The sequence below is a fragment of the Leuresthes tenuis genome, unplaced genomic scaffold, assembly GCF_036924035.1.
Source record: "Leuresthes tenuis unplaced genomic scaffold, fLeuTen1.0.hap1 SCAF_17, whole genome shotgun sequence".
Classification (NCBI taxonomy): domain Eukaryota; kingdom Metazoa; phylum Chordata; class Actinopteri; order Atheriniformes; family Atherinopsidae; genus Leuresthes; species Leuresthes tenuis.
This window is the reverse complement of record NW_027325371.1, coordinates 12,562,206-12,576,735: the sequence shown is the minus strand read 5'-3', so window position 1 is coordinate 12,576,735 and position 14,530 is coordinate 12,562,206. Positions and strand designations below refer to the sequence as shown.

General features: G+C 41.5%; 1 protein-coding gene across 1 annotated transcript in view; it reads right to left on the bottom strand.

Moving 5' to 3' along the window:
- Nucleotides 1-14,530, bottom strand: part of coro7 (coronin 7) — a 106,389-nt gene that overhangs the window by 89,786 nt on the left and 2,073 nt on the right. Inside the window, exons 2-7 of the mRNA XM_072368050.1 lie at nucleotides 14,425-14,521; nucleotides 13,973-14,053; nucleotides 13,474-13,544; nucleotides 12,719-12,905; nucleotides 11,601-11,677; nucleotides 7,413-7,463 (exon numbers count right to left, since the gene is read on the bottom strand). Of these exons, the coding sequence (XP_072224151.1) occupies nucleotides 7,413-7,463; nucleotides 11,601-11,677; nucleotides 12,719-12,905; nucleotides 13,474-13,544; nucleotides 13,973-14,053; nucleotides 14,425-14,521 (564 nt within the window). The remainder of the gene's footprint in view (nucleotides 1-7,412; nucleotides 7,464-11,600; nucleotides 11,678-12,718; nucleotides 12,906-13,473; nucleotides 13,545-13,972; nucleotides 14,054-14,424; nucleotides 14,522-14,530) is intronic.

Genomic DNA, 14,530 nt, shown 5'->3' with positions numbered 1-14,530 from the left:
CTTAAATTATACACCCAAAACAAACCATTGGCAGCATTACATTGCTTACAAAGAAAACAAGCACACTGAGGAGTTAGTCATAAAACTAAACTTTGATGGATCAGTCATAATTGAAACAGACTCCATCAAGAGGAGTGAACAGAATATTGAGATTTCAAACCACTGTTTAACAGAGCTATCCAAGATAAAATACTGTCTCCTCAAGAAGAATCGGTCTTTCCAGTTTTGGCAGATTTCTTAAGACTGGTAGTGGGCAGTAGCCAGTAACCAGATGGAATGAAAGTACAAAAACAGAGAAAACGGGGGGAGGGGGGCACAACATCTGGGCTGAGTTAACCACTGGCTATTACCAGGTCCTGAACCCAGCAGGGTTTGATGGAGAAAAATACAGGCATGAAGTGCTGGGTATGTTAGTGATTGGGAAAGAAGGTGAGCATTCACAAAAAGGTAAACCACAGGAGGGAAATCTGTGCGGTCTGAGGGGGCAGTAAGCCACAGAGAGAGACATATGTGCACTTATGGGTAAAGCTGCCACTGTAGAAAACTGATCTGATGTATGTTAAGACACAGAATGAATAAATGCAGTCGCATGCAGCATGACGATCGCTGCAACATCAGGCAAGAAAAAGAGGATTTAAACCACTTCTTCCTTTGATCATCATGATAAGTTTGAGATCAATGCAGATAAAATCAACAACCTTTGAACCCTGATGAGGCTCAAAGCAGAACTATCAGAGTGGCAATATTTTTTTATTTTTTTCACCAAGACATGGCTGCAAGAGCTAACACCTTTCTACTCAGCTTTAGAAATAGACGGGCAGACAGAGAAGTAACAGAAAAGGACGAGGAAATGCAGGGCTAATCTATCTAGAACAATAGCACATCATTAATAATATCAACAGCAATATAGTTTCCCTTCAGGAATTAAATATGTAGTATTGAAGTGAATTGAATTTAACTGAATTTAACTCAAATATTTAGCAGCAAAACAATGGGTTTACCAGCACGAGAGACTGGCCATAAAATCGCTTAAAGTAACTCTTTAACTTAAAGTGATGTCAGTCCAGTCATGATCAGCGACATTAGCTGAACAGAGAAATACAGAAGTTAAAGTATGCAGCTTGTGAGGCAGGAATTTAAAGCTTGCTGTTGGGTAAGCATGTGACATGTTCTTGGAAAAACCTGCCATTCTTCTCAGACATTTTCTATTTAACATTTCGCAGTGTTTACTTTGCATCCCTGCGGTGTTGGTATTAAACAGTCTCCAAACTCAAAAAAAGCATCATTTTGCGGGAAGCATCAGAATTTCATTCTTTGGCAAGCACAGGACTTCGCTGAGGAGAAATAATTTGTTGGTAAAGCAGAATACTGAGCATTTTTGACATTAAGACAGGAATTTGCACATCTGATGAACATTTTATGAAAAGTATAGGTTTGTTTTGCACTTCATTCCCACAAATTTAGACTCAAAGCTCAGAAAAGGCTTTCGTCAGTGTCCAACTGTACTTTAAAAATATATTGCGGCAAATCCCACATAACATTAATGTTTCATAGGAAATTATAGCTCTGCATATTATAAAAACACAAGTTATTAAAGTTGAAATCTCACAGTAAACACTTCCATAAAGAATTTGAATTAAATCTGCTTGTAAGAACCATGTGACAGAAAGCTCTACAACAGCAACTAAGAGGTCTTTGAGCTCTTGAGTGCTGTCAGCAGCACTTTCCATGCTAAAGAATGAACTATGAAACTCAGTTTTTCAGTCATTACAGATAACAGGTTCTCACAGTGCTGATGAGGGTCATGCGACTTTATAAGAAGTCAGACCAGGCTATTGAACGAATTGGAGGTGTAGTTAGGCCAGACTGAATTAAGTCAACTTAAAAAAATGTAGATGAACCACATGTTGCTAGTGCAGGTCATTGGGCTGGACTTTTCAGCATCTTTGCCAACAAATGGACTGACTTGACTGATCTGTAATACAGATATCATTTTCACTTTAATCCCCATTTTCCATCACAGAGTTCAACAAAAGAATAAAGAAGAGCATCACAGAGCACAAAACTGAATTAATTGGTTTCATCTCATTTCTCTGAAGGTTTCTCCGTCACACCTGTTCCTCTGGGTCTAAATCAGTGAGACAGACTTAATGGTTCTGCAGCAAAGACTTTCATTGCGCTGACTGTTAGAGTCCAAATACACACAGCCTGAGCTCATCAAGCCTGCCTGTGGTTATACTGCCTTGAATGAGAAATCTGATCATGAACCCATGTATATTCACACTTCTCAAACACACACAAGAATGTAAAGACACAAATAAAAGACAAACATACTAATGTAGTTCATTATGCCCGTCATAAAAAAAAAAAACACAAGAATGGAGACACACACCTACCAGGGAGTTCATACTGTGTAATTTATGGAAAAGTATAAAAGATGGTACAGTGCTGAAACCACTGTGCTTTTCTTTGGCCCTGCCAAGCACTCCCTCATCGAGTCCAAACCCATTCCAGCCCACGGTCCTCTCTAATTTCACCCTGAGCAGCAGAAGCCTGTGCAGAAAAAGAGGAATCTGGCCCCTCGAGTCCAGCAAACTATTCCCTTTTCCTGTCTCCCTCCTCTTCCAGCGACCACAAATCGACAGCTCTACGGCCAGCGGCGGCCAACAACTATGAGGAGTATTTTCAGCACTGTAATTTGAAACACACATGGTGTGCACACACAGGCACACGCTCGCACACAGAACCACATACTCAGCGAATACAGAGACACTGGAGATAGATCAAAAGATGCAGGCAAGTAGAGAGAAATGCCAACAAAGGCACGTGTCTCATTAAGATCAGGTCAGCATGTACTTGTTCTCCTGAATGAGTCTAAGGAGCCTTGTGGCCCAGTACAGGAAAGCAGGGTGGAGGCCTAACTATATGGAGATATGAAAGAAATTCATCTGAGAACAAGAGGCCACTATTGAGATGTTATGACAGGGATGGCAGACCCAAGAATAGAAAAGAGAGAAAAAGAAAAGTTTATGTTTGGTGCTAGATGATTCACCACTTTGCCATTCTGTAATTTATACAAGTAACAAAAATATATATATGTATATATATACACATGTTTGTGTCAAGTGCTGTCATTATTCGCACATAGTTTGGCGTATTTTAATCAGTTTAGCCTCAAAAAGCTGCATTTCAATTGAAACTAACGGATCATATTGATTGTTTTATACATGTAGGCTTTTATCAAGTATTTAAGCTTCATGCATCAAAAAATAAAACTGTTAATGTCTCATTAACGTACGACAGAGTTAATTCAACTATCCTAAACAGCCAATCAGAGTGACACCTGTCACTGACAGACCGAATTCATCATGTTGAATCAGCCAACAAAGACGAGGCCCGACAGACCCAATGGTGCATTACGTACCAAAAATATGAGCGAGTGAGAGAGAGAGAGAGAGAGAGAGAGAGAGAGAGAGAGAGAGAGAGAGAGAGAGAGAGAGAGAGAGAGAGAGAGAGAGAGAGAGAGAGAGGTTCACTGATGCCCCAGATGTTTCCAATGGCCGACTCTTGGATTGATGTATAAAGCCTCTATGGTTTTCACCAATTTGTTTGAGTTTCATTGAGCTCCTTCCCCTTAATAAGAAAGCCTGGAGACTGAATTGTCTCAATTGCCTGCAGTCAGTGGGACAGGAGAAGAGATGCCACATATGCAGACACTTTTCATCATGAGTGCCAACTATGTAAATACAACACTTGCCTTGATTACAGATGCAGAATACATTGCTCTTTCTGTCCAAGACCTTAATTGCCCTGTGCAGTCTTATTTCCCATAAATACAGCAAAAGCAAGACTGTAATTAGGACCTATATTTACCCCACCTGACTGGGGGAGAACCCACAGAGATGAACCAGCCCCACTTAACTACGCAGGCTCGAATGGAACCAGGACACCATTGGACACACATGAACTGTGTCCAAGCTCAGGGGCTGGATCCTTGGACAAATGGGGGGGGGCTGCAGAAGTTGTAAAAGTAACTGTCTGGTCTACTCAATGAGATATGTAAATTATCTCGTTAATAGAACTTTTGTGATGGACTATCAGCTGCCTGATCTAAATGTAGCTCTAGTGGAAACTAAACTTAAGGAAGTGTGCTTGTACCCTGACAAACACAATGGACAGTTAGACAGACACCAGAGGCAGAAAATTAAATGCAATAGATATAAATTAAACCACATACCAAAAAAAAGGAAGCATTTGGTACCTTTTCCCCCTCAAATACTGAAACTAAAAATGCATCTATAGACTTTGCATTCTATTTATCATTTACTGTAGAAAAATGTCATGCAAATAAGAGAAATAATGATCTCCGGGTTTTTTTTCTTGAGATGTCCTTCTGAAGAAATGTTTTCAGAGAAGAGATGTGGCCTCTCTTAATGAGGCTTCATGTAAGAAGCCAAAAAGACCTCCCAGTGAGGTTACAATTTCAAATACTTTGGCCATTTTCTGCCCTTCTGTGTTTACTTTGTGGCCACACAGGCCTTTCCTTTCCATCACATCCCATCTACAACAACAACCCAATCAAAATGCACATTGGAGAAAGTGCTTGACAATGTTCTTAGACTAAGCACAAACAAAGGATTTTGGGGAATCTCCTTGAAACCACTTATACAATAAGAGATGGTGGGTTGTATTGTGTTTTTATGGTGCTGAACAGCTTTGTGGGATGCACTCTTCTATCCAATCAAATTACTGCACTCCTAATGTTTTAGTGTGTTTAGGATCATTGCCCACACCCTGTAAACCACTTCTCAGCAGATGGGGTGCGAAGAGAAGTTTCAGAAAGACAGCTGAACATCTGAAAACTGTCAGGGTGAGGCTCTGCCCAAGAGGCCTCCAAACCAAAACCTCACAATGCAGAGCCTCGTGTGTTTCAAATATACAGACAGGGGACAAGAAAGAAAAAGAACCAAAAACCAAAGGCCAGAGCAAGCCTCTAATAACTTTGATCTGTGGCTCAAACATGGTTTGAGGTGGTAAAGTCATGTGCTGCGTGCAGAGGAGGGTAGAGTGCTGACTCCCATTTGCACATCTTGGTCCTCTGTGGAGACCTGAGGGATTAATATGAGTTTGGGAAGAAGTTAAAGGGAGAGGATAGCTGAGAGACTGATAGACTTAGTTAAACAAGCATTCCGTTTCCTGGTGGCCCAGGAAGGTAAACGACGGTTTGATTCTTCGTTTGAAAATGACAGGAAAAAAATGAAGGAACAACAGAGAAAACAAAAAGAAAGATTGTATAATGGTCAGGTCGAGCAAGCATAAAAACTAAACTAAACGGCTCATTTGGCCTTCTTTGTGGTTGCATACTAATTTTTTTTAAATAATTCTCAGGTACATTTGAAGTTATATGCAGATTTAAAGTGGAGTGTTATCTTTTTCCCTAATAACACCAGTTAAATATTAGCAGATATTTCTTTGAGGAATGTAACTATGATTATTTCAGTTCCATGTCAAAATGATTTAATTGAATTGTGACCCTGTAGTGAATGCTCTGTAGCCCAGCACCAGCAGTGTGTGGAGTTAACTGGTGAGCAAGCAGACCTCTGTAACACTCTCCTAATCTCTCCTCCATACAGCGACTTTTAGCATAACACACCCAAATTTCAGTCCAAACGGTCTTTCGGTTTGTTGTTGGGTTGCAATGAACTTTGGACATAAGAGAAGAATATGTGAATAAAAGATTTTTACATTTTTACATCATTCATACTGATCACAGATAATAACTTTACTTAATATTAAAAGTTTAATTTCTCTTTTAAAATCCTGGACCCTCAGAACTTTGTTGCCCATACATGTACTGCTCTCCAATGCCATCTGTCTAATTGAATCATAGATATAGTAATAGAATACATTGTGAATGGGTTGTACTTGTATGGCGCTTTCCTTGTCTTGTTGATCATTCAAAGTGCTTTCACACTACAAACCATATTCACACACACTCATACAGCACGCCTGAGTCTATACAGCGTTACACGCTACACAATGCTTTTTTTCCTCTATCACAAACAGTCACACCAATGGATGAATCAGAGGCAACACAGGGTTCAGTGTGTTGCCCTAGGACAGTTTGACACGTGATCCATGAAAGCTGGGAATCAAACTGCCACTCATCCAACTGGCAGATGACTGCTCCTACGACTGCTCCTCCTCCTGAGCTCCAGCCGCCCCCGCTGGAGTCACTGTTTTAAACAACAAGCTCGTGGCTGCATCGAGCGATTTACATGCAGCTTTTGTGAAACTCTATTTGAATTACTCCAATACATTTGTCATGCAGATTGATGAACAGTCAGAGAGCTCCAAACAGTGTCAAGAATTAAATGCTTTCTGACACACCTGATGTCAACAGTCAAGTATTGAGGCTGGAGAGCCACTTGGCTCAGCTGACATTACAAACACAAAAACACCCGCACAGTCCTCACGCTGTAACTTGTACAGACATACAGTCCTAAATGCACACAAAGAAATGAATCCGCATGGAGTGTATTCTTTGGCTCCCTGCGTCGTACCTTTCATGAAGGTCTTAAACGCTTCGACATATAAAGACCGGATGGTTGAGAAAATACTGTAAACAGATAAAAGAGTCTTTTTATGCACACAAGTGCATGAACACAAAAATTATGCTCCCTCTCACTGCCATACAAGCTGATGTGTCTTCCAGGTATTTCTGTGACCTGATTTTAATCCACTGTGGCATACAGTGTTTTTTAAGGATTTCTCATCTTTACAAACCTGATAGCCCACGAGGCAAACTGAGCACCCCAGTAATTAAAACACTCTGGGAGGTCTGCAACTGAAATGTGTGAGAATATTTGCTCTATAGCCCTGCCCCTTCATCTTCCCTCAACACACAAATGCCCGGCTACTTCACTTCCTCATTGCTGCCGGTTGAGATGAAGTCCTATTGGCTTCAGCCTGGAGGTCACTGGTGAGAGATTTACATTAGAGGCAAAAAAAAAGAGTGGCGTGAGTGCTGAGGTTCACACTAGATTTGTGTGGGATGGGTACCGTGGGAAGTAGAGAGTAGGGACTGCACCATGTGCAGCACATTCATAAATCAATGCAAGATGAGTCACTGAAAGTAGCCAGTGGTGTGCTCTTAAGGTTACTGTCAACATGTTTACTACATGCAGCGTGGAAAAATTTGTGCCCATAGTAAATAGGCATGAAGGGGTCAAGGACCAGAGCATAATTAAACCATATCTACATTGTTTTCATTACTATAGGGAAAGGTAATCTTGAGGAAAAACCATCCCGTGAAGAGAGAAAAAATAAAAAGATTTGCTTATGATCTGCAACTGACAGCCGGGGCCTGTTGTTTTGGAAGTGTGGTGGTATTGTTTTTTTAGGGGGCTTACCTGAACAGGTGTCAGCTGGGCTCTGGGATCAAACACTCTCAACATCTTGTCCTAGCCATGCGCAGAAAAAAAGAGAAACGTTATGGATGACAGAAATGTATAAATGATCTTGACAAAACATTGTAGAACCTTTGTCTTAAATCAAGTCTACATGGTGAGTTTCATTCTCAGTCCAATCTGTATGAACAGCACCTGAGCTTCAGTAGCAAATAACGTGTACAGACTCATGAGGAATAAGAAGTTCAGCACACAAATGAGGTCAAAGTGCTTGTGTGAGTTCAGGATTTCCAAATACCCTAAAAGAAAATGTGGAAGGATTTACAGGCTTCTTGGTTTGCTGAATCATCTTCAAACAAATTAAATTGACATCTGAAATATTTAAGCTACATCTTGAAAGTATTAACAAAAGGTTCCCTGCACCTCAGTGTAATTCAGACAGTGAACTGCACAAGTTCTCAGAAGTTTCCCCATTTATCAGTGTAATCGCACGGATTCATCGTTAGCAAATGCAGTCCAGTGAACTCTCCGCGCCCTCATGAGCCATGACCCCGACCAGCCAAAACACACATTCGGCATCAATCAAAGGAGCCAATCAGAAAGACTCCTGTGTGATTGGAAGGAAATGGGGCCTAATGGGACCAGGCTGTGTGGGACATTCGTGTCTGCGGCCGTGTCACTCAATACTGCTGTGTGACTGTGATCACAGCACCAGGCTGACACACAGAGCTGATAGAAGGTAATACTTATAAGCACTTAGGCTAAACCATGAGCATACTTAACATATACATGTCAAAGGGAATCAAGAGACTGACTATGACACAATAAAGCACAGACAGACATGAAAACAATGAGGACCCCTGCATCATTTGTCTGCACTGAATATTGATTCAGACATCATATGTCTCCCATTAACAGCAGCAGGTTGTCTTATCTTGGTGAGATACTTGTCTAAGAATTTGATCAGAGCTTTAGTTGGACCCTCTCAGCAATCAAAGAGGGGATCTATTTGCTAGTTTTGACTTGAATAGCAAACAGGGCTTTTGACTAATGTGCTCTTCTTTTTTTCTCTTTTTTTTTGCTTGTCCATCTTGTCTGTGTGTGTTAGTGCAGCCCACCCACGAATATGATGCCCCTCAGCTATGTCTTCGGGCCTCTGTGACCTGGGACAAAGCCAAAGGCTCAGAGAGCAATCCAGGAGCAATACACACAAACACGCACATACACATTTCCTCCTCATGACCTTTTGGTTAAGAGTCCACCTGCTGTAAAAAAAAATAATTTGGCCCAAGCCACCTCTGTAAGCAATCCTTCGGAGTACCTTTCACTGGTAAATGTTTTTGATAGGCTCCTCTGGTTATTTTGGTAGATATCCAAAGAGGGCTGCTGCAAACGCTTATTTCCGTTATTGCAGCATGAGCACATTAATGTCTTAATTCATCCATTCTTTTGACCAAATCATTTCCAACAACCCCAACTGATGTCCTAAAATGCCATATGTTGAGGGAAAAAGCAGAAACTAAAGAAGTTATCAAAATGTGCACTGGCCAAAACTAATCCACAGCCAACTATCATCTGAAAAATCTTGCACGAGCTGCATAAATTTACCAACTCCGTGACTGGTAATGAAGAACAACTAAACACACATCTTTTCTGTACATACACATATATATAAAAACATAAATCAGTTGTGTGCCATATCATCTAAAGGCTTCCAGCGTAAACAACACATCAGGGAAGAAACTATCTGGCTGTGCAAACACACAAACGAGGGGCTATTCGTCTACATATGTGTCCACCAAGTAACCACACACACTCAAACAAGCAAACACGCTCTCTTGAGCCTATAACAATAACATATAAAAAACACGCACCACCTAAACTCATAAATGCACAGATGGGAGGGCCTGGATGGCCGTGTGTGCATTTGTGCATTTGTATTTGTGTGTGTGCTGAGACAGCAGCTGTTTAATCAAAGAGGTGGAGCCTCATTCTCAAGCTGCTGTTAATGAGTTCTCACCACAGGTCTGCTGCACACAACTTTCACATGTGCGTAAACACACACAGATGCTGGGAATCTTCACCCAGGGGTGCTCTCTGTCACTCGCTCAGCTCATCAAACACACAGCGCTGCCAGACTGCTGTTCCCAGTCTCCCATGGTTACCAGAGTCAAAGCCTGTTGCGAATGGCCCTGTGAGACTGTAGGATCTTCATCAGTTATCCTTTGCACCAGGGGAAATACAGCATGGTGTAGAACTTTGTTATTATGTAACCTTCAGAATTCAAAGTGCACCGCAAATCCAACAACACCTAATTTTTGAAAAGCAAACCACCGGCTCCTGTCCATCATTCTGGTAAACACAGGCTCGCCTCCACGTCTGCTCACTGCTACCTGGGGATCTTGTTCCCTTTTACTGAATGCTGCCATTCTCTCTAAAAGAGTGTCATAAATATAGTTCTCTCCAGGTCCAAATGAGGCCTGTCATGATTCCTGCTCTTTAGGGAGGTGGTCTCCTCTTCATCTTCCCCCAACCAAGCCCTGTGCCCCAATGTTTACCCTATAGGAGGGCCTGAGATTGAACCCACATGTTGGCGAGCTCTATTTGCTTTAATAACTTGGATTGGAGAGATTGAATGGGGCCTTTTTAGTTAAATGACACCAGAGACCAACAGAGCTGGACCCTTGGAGGCCCCTCGGTTCCCCAATACACACTTTCTTCTCCGGTGTCTTGTTCTTTTAGGCTACACTGAAGCTGACAGTATTGGTAGCTCTGATGAGGACGATTATTCTGTCAGGGATGTCATGATTTGAGCAGAGCTCATGATTGGTGGAATAATTTGTTACGTGTCAGAGCAAAGACAAACAAGGGGAACTTGACCAACAATCATATCATTTAAGTAGATGCACGTGGTGCATTTCAGTGTCAAAGGTTGTTTGGCTTGTAGCTGGAGCACATCATGTCTTGTTTGATGTATAAACCAGGGGCCTCTGAGTCTTGTTTTAGAAAAGAAGCAAATGCAATGAGAAGTTCAGACAGTAGCCGGTGCACTCTTAGTTTGGAAAATCAGAAGCTTTAGTAACAAGTGAGCTAAAACTAAAAGCCACTCAGAATGGGGCCACCAGATAAGAGAATCTTTCACCATCTGATATTAACAGCGTTAAACACCGACTTTATGGCAACTGTCTGATGCAGAAGTGAGTCTGTGTGAATATCGACAATGTAACCTTCGCTCGAGCCGCAATACAACTTTTTAGGTTTGAGCCGTTTTCGATCGCAAAAAGCTTGTTTTACCAGTGGGCCCCATTCAAAAAGGTTTTTAACTTTAACTCGCCTGTTGGGAAAGCTTCTGATTCTCCAAAGACTGGTGTCATCTGCAGGTAACACACTAACAAATCATAAATACTACATACAACCCCACTTGAAAAAATAAAACATCCCTTTAACCTCCACTTGTGAAAAAGTCTGGCTCCTCCAATGAAACAACTTACAAATCCCCTCTTTCTCTTCCCCTTCCCACTCCCGTCACCTCCCTCTTTCGCCTTCCCCTTAGTCATAAATATGCACTTTATCTCTCGAAGCAATTAGATCGGTTTCTTCACCCTGTGTTCTACAACATTTCTACGCGTGTGAAAGAGGTGATAGCTGTCAGAAGCTGAGTAAACGTGCACCAAAATTCAGGGGTCAGGTAAGGTGGAGGCAAATTTAATGCCCTGATAGATTAAACCTTCACACGCAGCCTGCTGCTATTTTTAACGTCCTATTTTCCAAGTGACTACAGTTCCCAATTTGATGAGGAAAATCTCCTCAGGCCCTCTATAAATTACTTTGGCGTCACTATTACAATTTGAAAAAAAAAAAAACAAAACAGGTAATTAAATCTTTAAATTTAAGTGCTATCCAAGTTTATCCTTTTTTCCAAGAAAATATTGTTCACCAACTCCTAATTCATTGTGTAATGGGATTCCCACCCTTTTTTATGAGTAATCACCCTTGTGGACTTTAAATGAGCCCAAGATAGACAGGTCGCTCAATGTGTGGCACTGGCGTCATCTAGTGGTCACAGACTGCAACTGCAGCAATCAGACCTTGATCCATATGGGCTTTAAATGCTTGAGGTAAAAAAAGAAAAAAAAAATACAGCTTTTGAATTGAACACGAGTCATGCGGTACATGGTGGGCTGTACTCACCTTGCAGGAAGATGCCAGCAGGGAGCCATCCCGTTTCCAGCTCAGACTCTGCACCTGGTCGCTGTGCTGCTCCAGAGCTGCAGACACACAGACGTTCAGTGAGAGAAATAAGAAAAAGGAAAGACACTGTGTTCAGGTTAGGTAGGAACAAAAAAAAAAAAAATTAAAAATACAGAAGAAAAGCTCAGAAAAAGAGATACCATGACAACAAACATAATGAACACAAAGCAACGGCACATACACAGACAAGACAAAAAAATACAAAACACAGAATTCTCAAGAGGTCAATGAGGCGCAGGACATGAAGCTATAATTCAAGCAAAAAGAATTCAGAAAACACAACAATAAAAGTATGGATGATTTACGCTGAAGGATGACCCTCCAGTTCAGGCATACGTGAGAAATTCTGAGCATGTTACACATAAAACTGCAGTGCCTTAAAGTGAGCACAGCGCAGCTTGTGTAAACTGTTCAGTTTCACAGTGACACCAAACAGATGAAAAATAAAAAATGAAGGGTGCACTTGTTAAGACATTTACATACTACAAGAACCAACGCTCAGTTAAAGAGATGTTTTGGCCTTTAGATGATATACCTTAACCACACGTGAGAGAAGAACTACAAATGAAAGCGATGAAAAACATTGTGGGGGGGGGGATACAGCTCATGAAAAGCTGGGTCAGCAGTGAGCAGCAGCAGCCAGGCCAGCTGTCATGGGATGGGTGAAGGAGGAGTGTAGTGTTTGTGGGAGGGGAGGGGATGGGGGGGGTGAGGCCAGAGGATAGTGACTATATCCTGAGGCCAGTCCAGGGAGACTGGGATCAGGACTGCAAATTAAAACATTACCTCTGCTGCTCCAGCTCTTAGACAGAGCCACAGGGCTGTAAAACGTAGGCAGTGTCAGTCAGACATTCTTCAACAAAAAAAAGGGCAACCAACCACTTCCCCCTCATTCTGCATATATGCTAATGTTACACACAGAAACAAAACATGCCACAAAATAAACTGAAGATTAACTGACAGAGACTGAAATGTTACATGTAAAGACACAGTACAAAATGCACAACGACTTTGACATATGTCTTTCATTTCAACCTTTTTTTCCCAGCTGCAGTTACCTGCTAACGGTGCACCGTGGCGACTGGTGTCCCAAATCAGAGCACATTTAGTGGTGCCAATAGCCAGCAAGCCAGAGGAGGTGGGGTGGAAGTGCAGCAGCTCCAGCCTGCCCTGACCCGGATGCAACGTCAGCTCTGGACTGCTGGGCTGCTCCTGCTCTGGTTCACACAAACGCCACAGCTTCACCTGCACACAGAGAGCGGGAAAGGAATGAAGCAATGGCTTCTTTTCTCTTCACCATCGAAATTCTCAGGAAATAGTCGTCGCATATGGGTGCCAGTCCTCTCCTTCACACATGTTTATGATCACTCTGCTCAGAGTCAAGTCATGACTATCTCTAAATGTTGAAACAACACGGAATAATGTGGGGTTTGGATCAGGGTTCCCGACAAATCAGTTTGGCCGAATAATAATGAGTTCATTGTTAAGTCAGCAAACTGGACTGGTGAAAAAAATATGGCCTGCTGACACAAGACTCAAGTCTGTGAGGTAAACCGAGCTGCTGAATTTGAAGATGCAGATCCACTCTCAGCACATTCAGTGAGCTGGAGCACCTGTGGCTAAGAACAATGTGCTGAGAGTCTTCTTTGAAAGAGGGTTCGTGTTGCATTCAAAGCGCTGCCAAGAACAACAGAGCTTGGAAGGCTGGAAAATGAAATTATGTTAAATATACTGAGGGAGGAAAACACAAGATGAAAGGAACGAATAAATTAATGAAAGTGGTGAAGAGGAAATAGGACGCTAAAAAACTCACCGTTTCATCTCTGGAGCAGGTTGCCAAGAGACTTTCATCAAAAGGAGAAAAGTCCATATCAGTCAACAGATCTGATGGAAAGGAGAGAAAATGGATGCAAGTTAAAAAGCAGATCTGGGTCACAGCTGTCTGTTTTTTCGAAGGAGTATATAGTATCTATATTTCACTTTTGAAATTGTTGTTAAAGCAGCTGATTTAAAACAATGTGATCTCACATAATTACAAATAAATATCGCACAGTTTTTTGCACATTCCACATGTAATTTCTACACACTTTTTTGTGTGTTGTTTTAAATGACAAACCAAATGGTTAGGATAAAACTCCAGAGCAGGATGTCATTTGTAAAGAGAATAAGGTGTTAAGTTACACACATACAGTAAAAAAAAAATTCAAAAATAAAAAAGCATAGTAATAAGACATGAAATTCCCCCGAAATATTACAAACACGGTGTCTCATGAGAACAGGCTGAAAAAAAGGAAGAAAAAATACAAAAATACCAGAATGACATGACATCTGGGTGACCGTCCACTGGTCATTTGAACCAGGTTTGACTGAAGTCAAGCCCACCATACCTCCACCTGCAGAAACACACAGTACAGATATATATACAGTATATATAAAAAATGGCATGGATCATACTTTTTCAAATTAAGAAGATTGCACATGCAAATCTTGGTCAGTATCACCATTTATCAGCCATACACAGCATTTATCAGAGTTTTGTGAGGGACCTTATCTTTCAAATTTACTCTCAGAAACCACAGAGTGGCTAATGAGCTGAAATGGACATTGAGGATCATGCTTTTGAATTGATTTTACTGACTATGATATTCAGAACAAACTGAACTTGGTTGAATGCAAACTCGAACAGGGCAAAAAGTAGAAACAGCGGAGATGTATCTCTACTTAAGGCAAGTGCTGCTGTTCAACTATACATTTATATCCATACCAGCCTGCTCAGTATTGAAAGCCACCAGCTTGGAGCTTGCTTTGATGTGGTTCCCCTGGCAGGAAAAAGAGCCAGCACGAACATTGTTGATCCATTCCTAGATTTA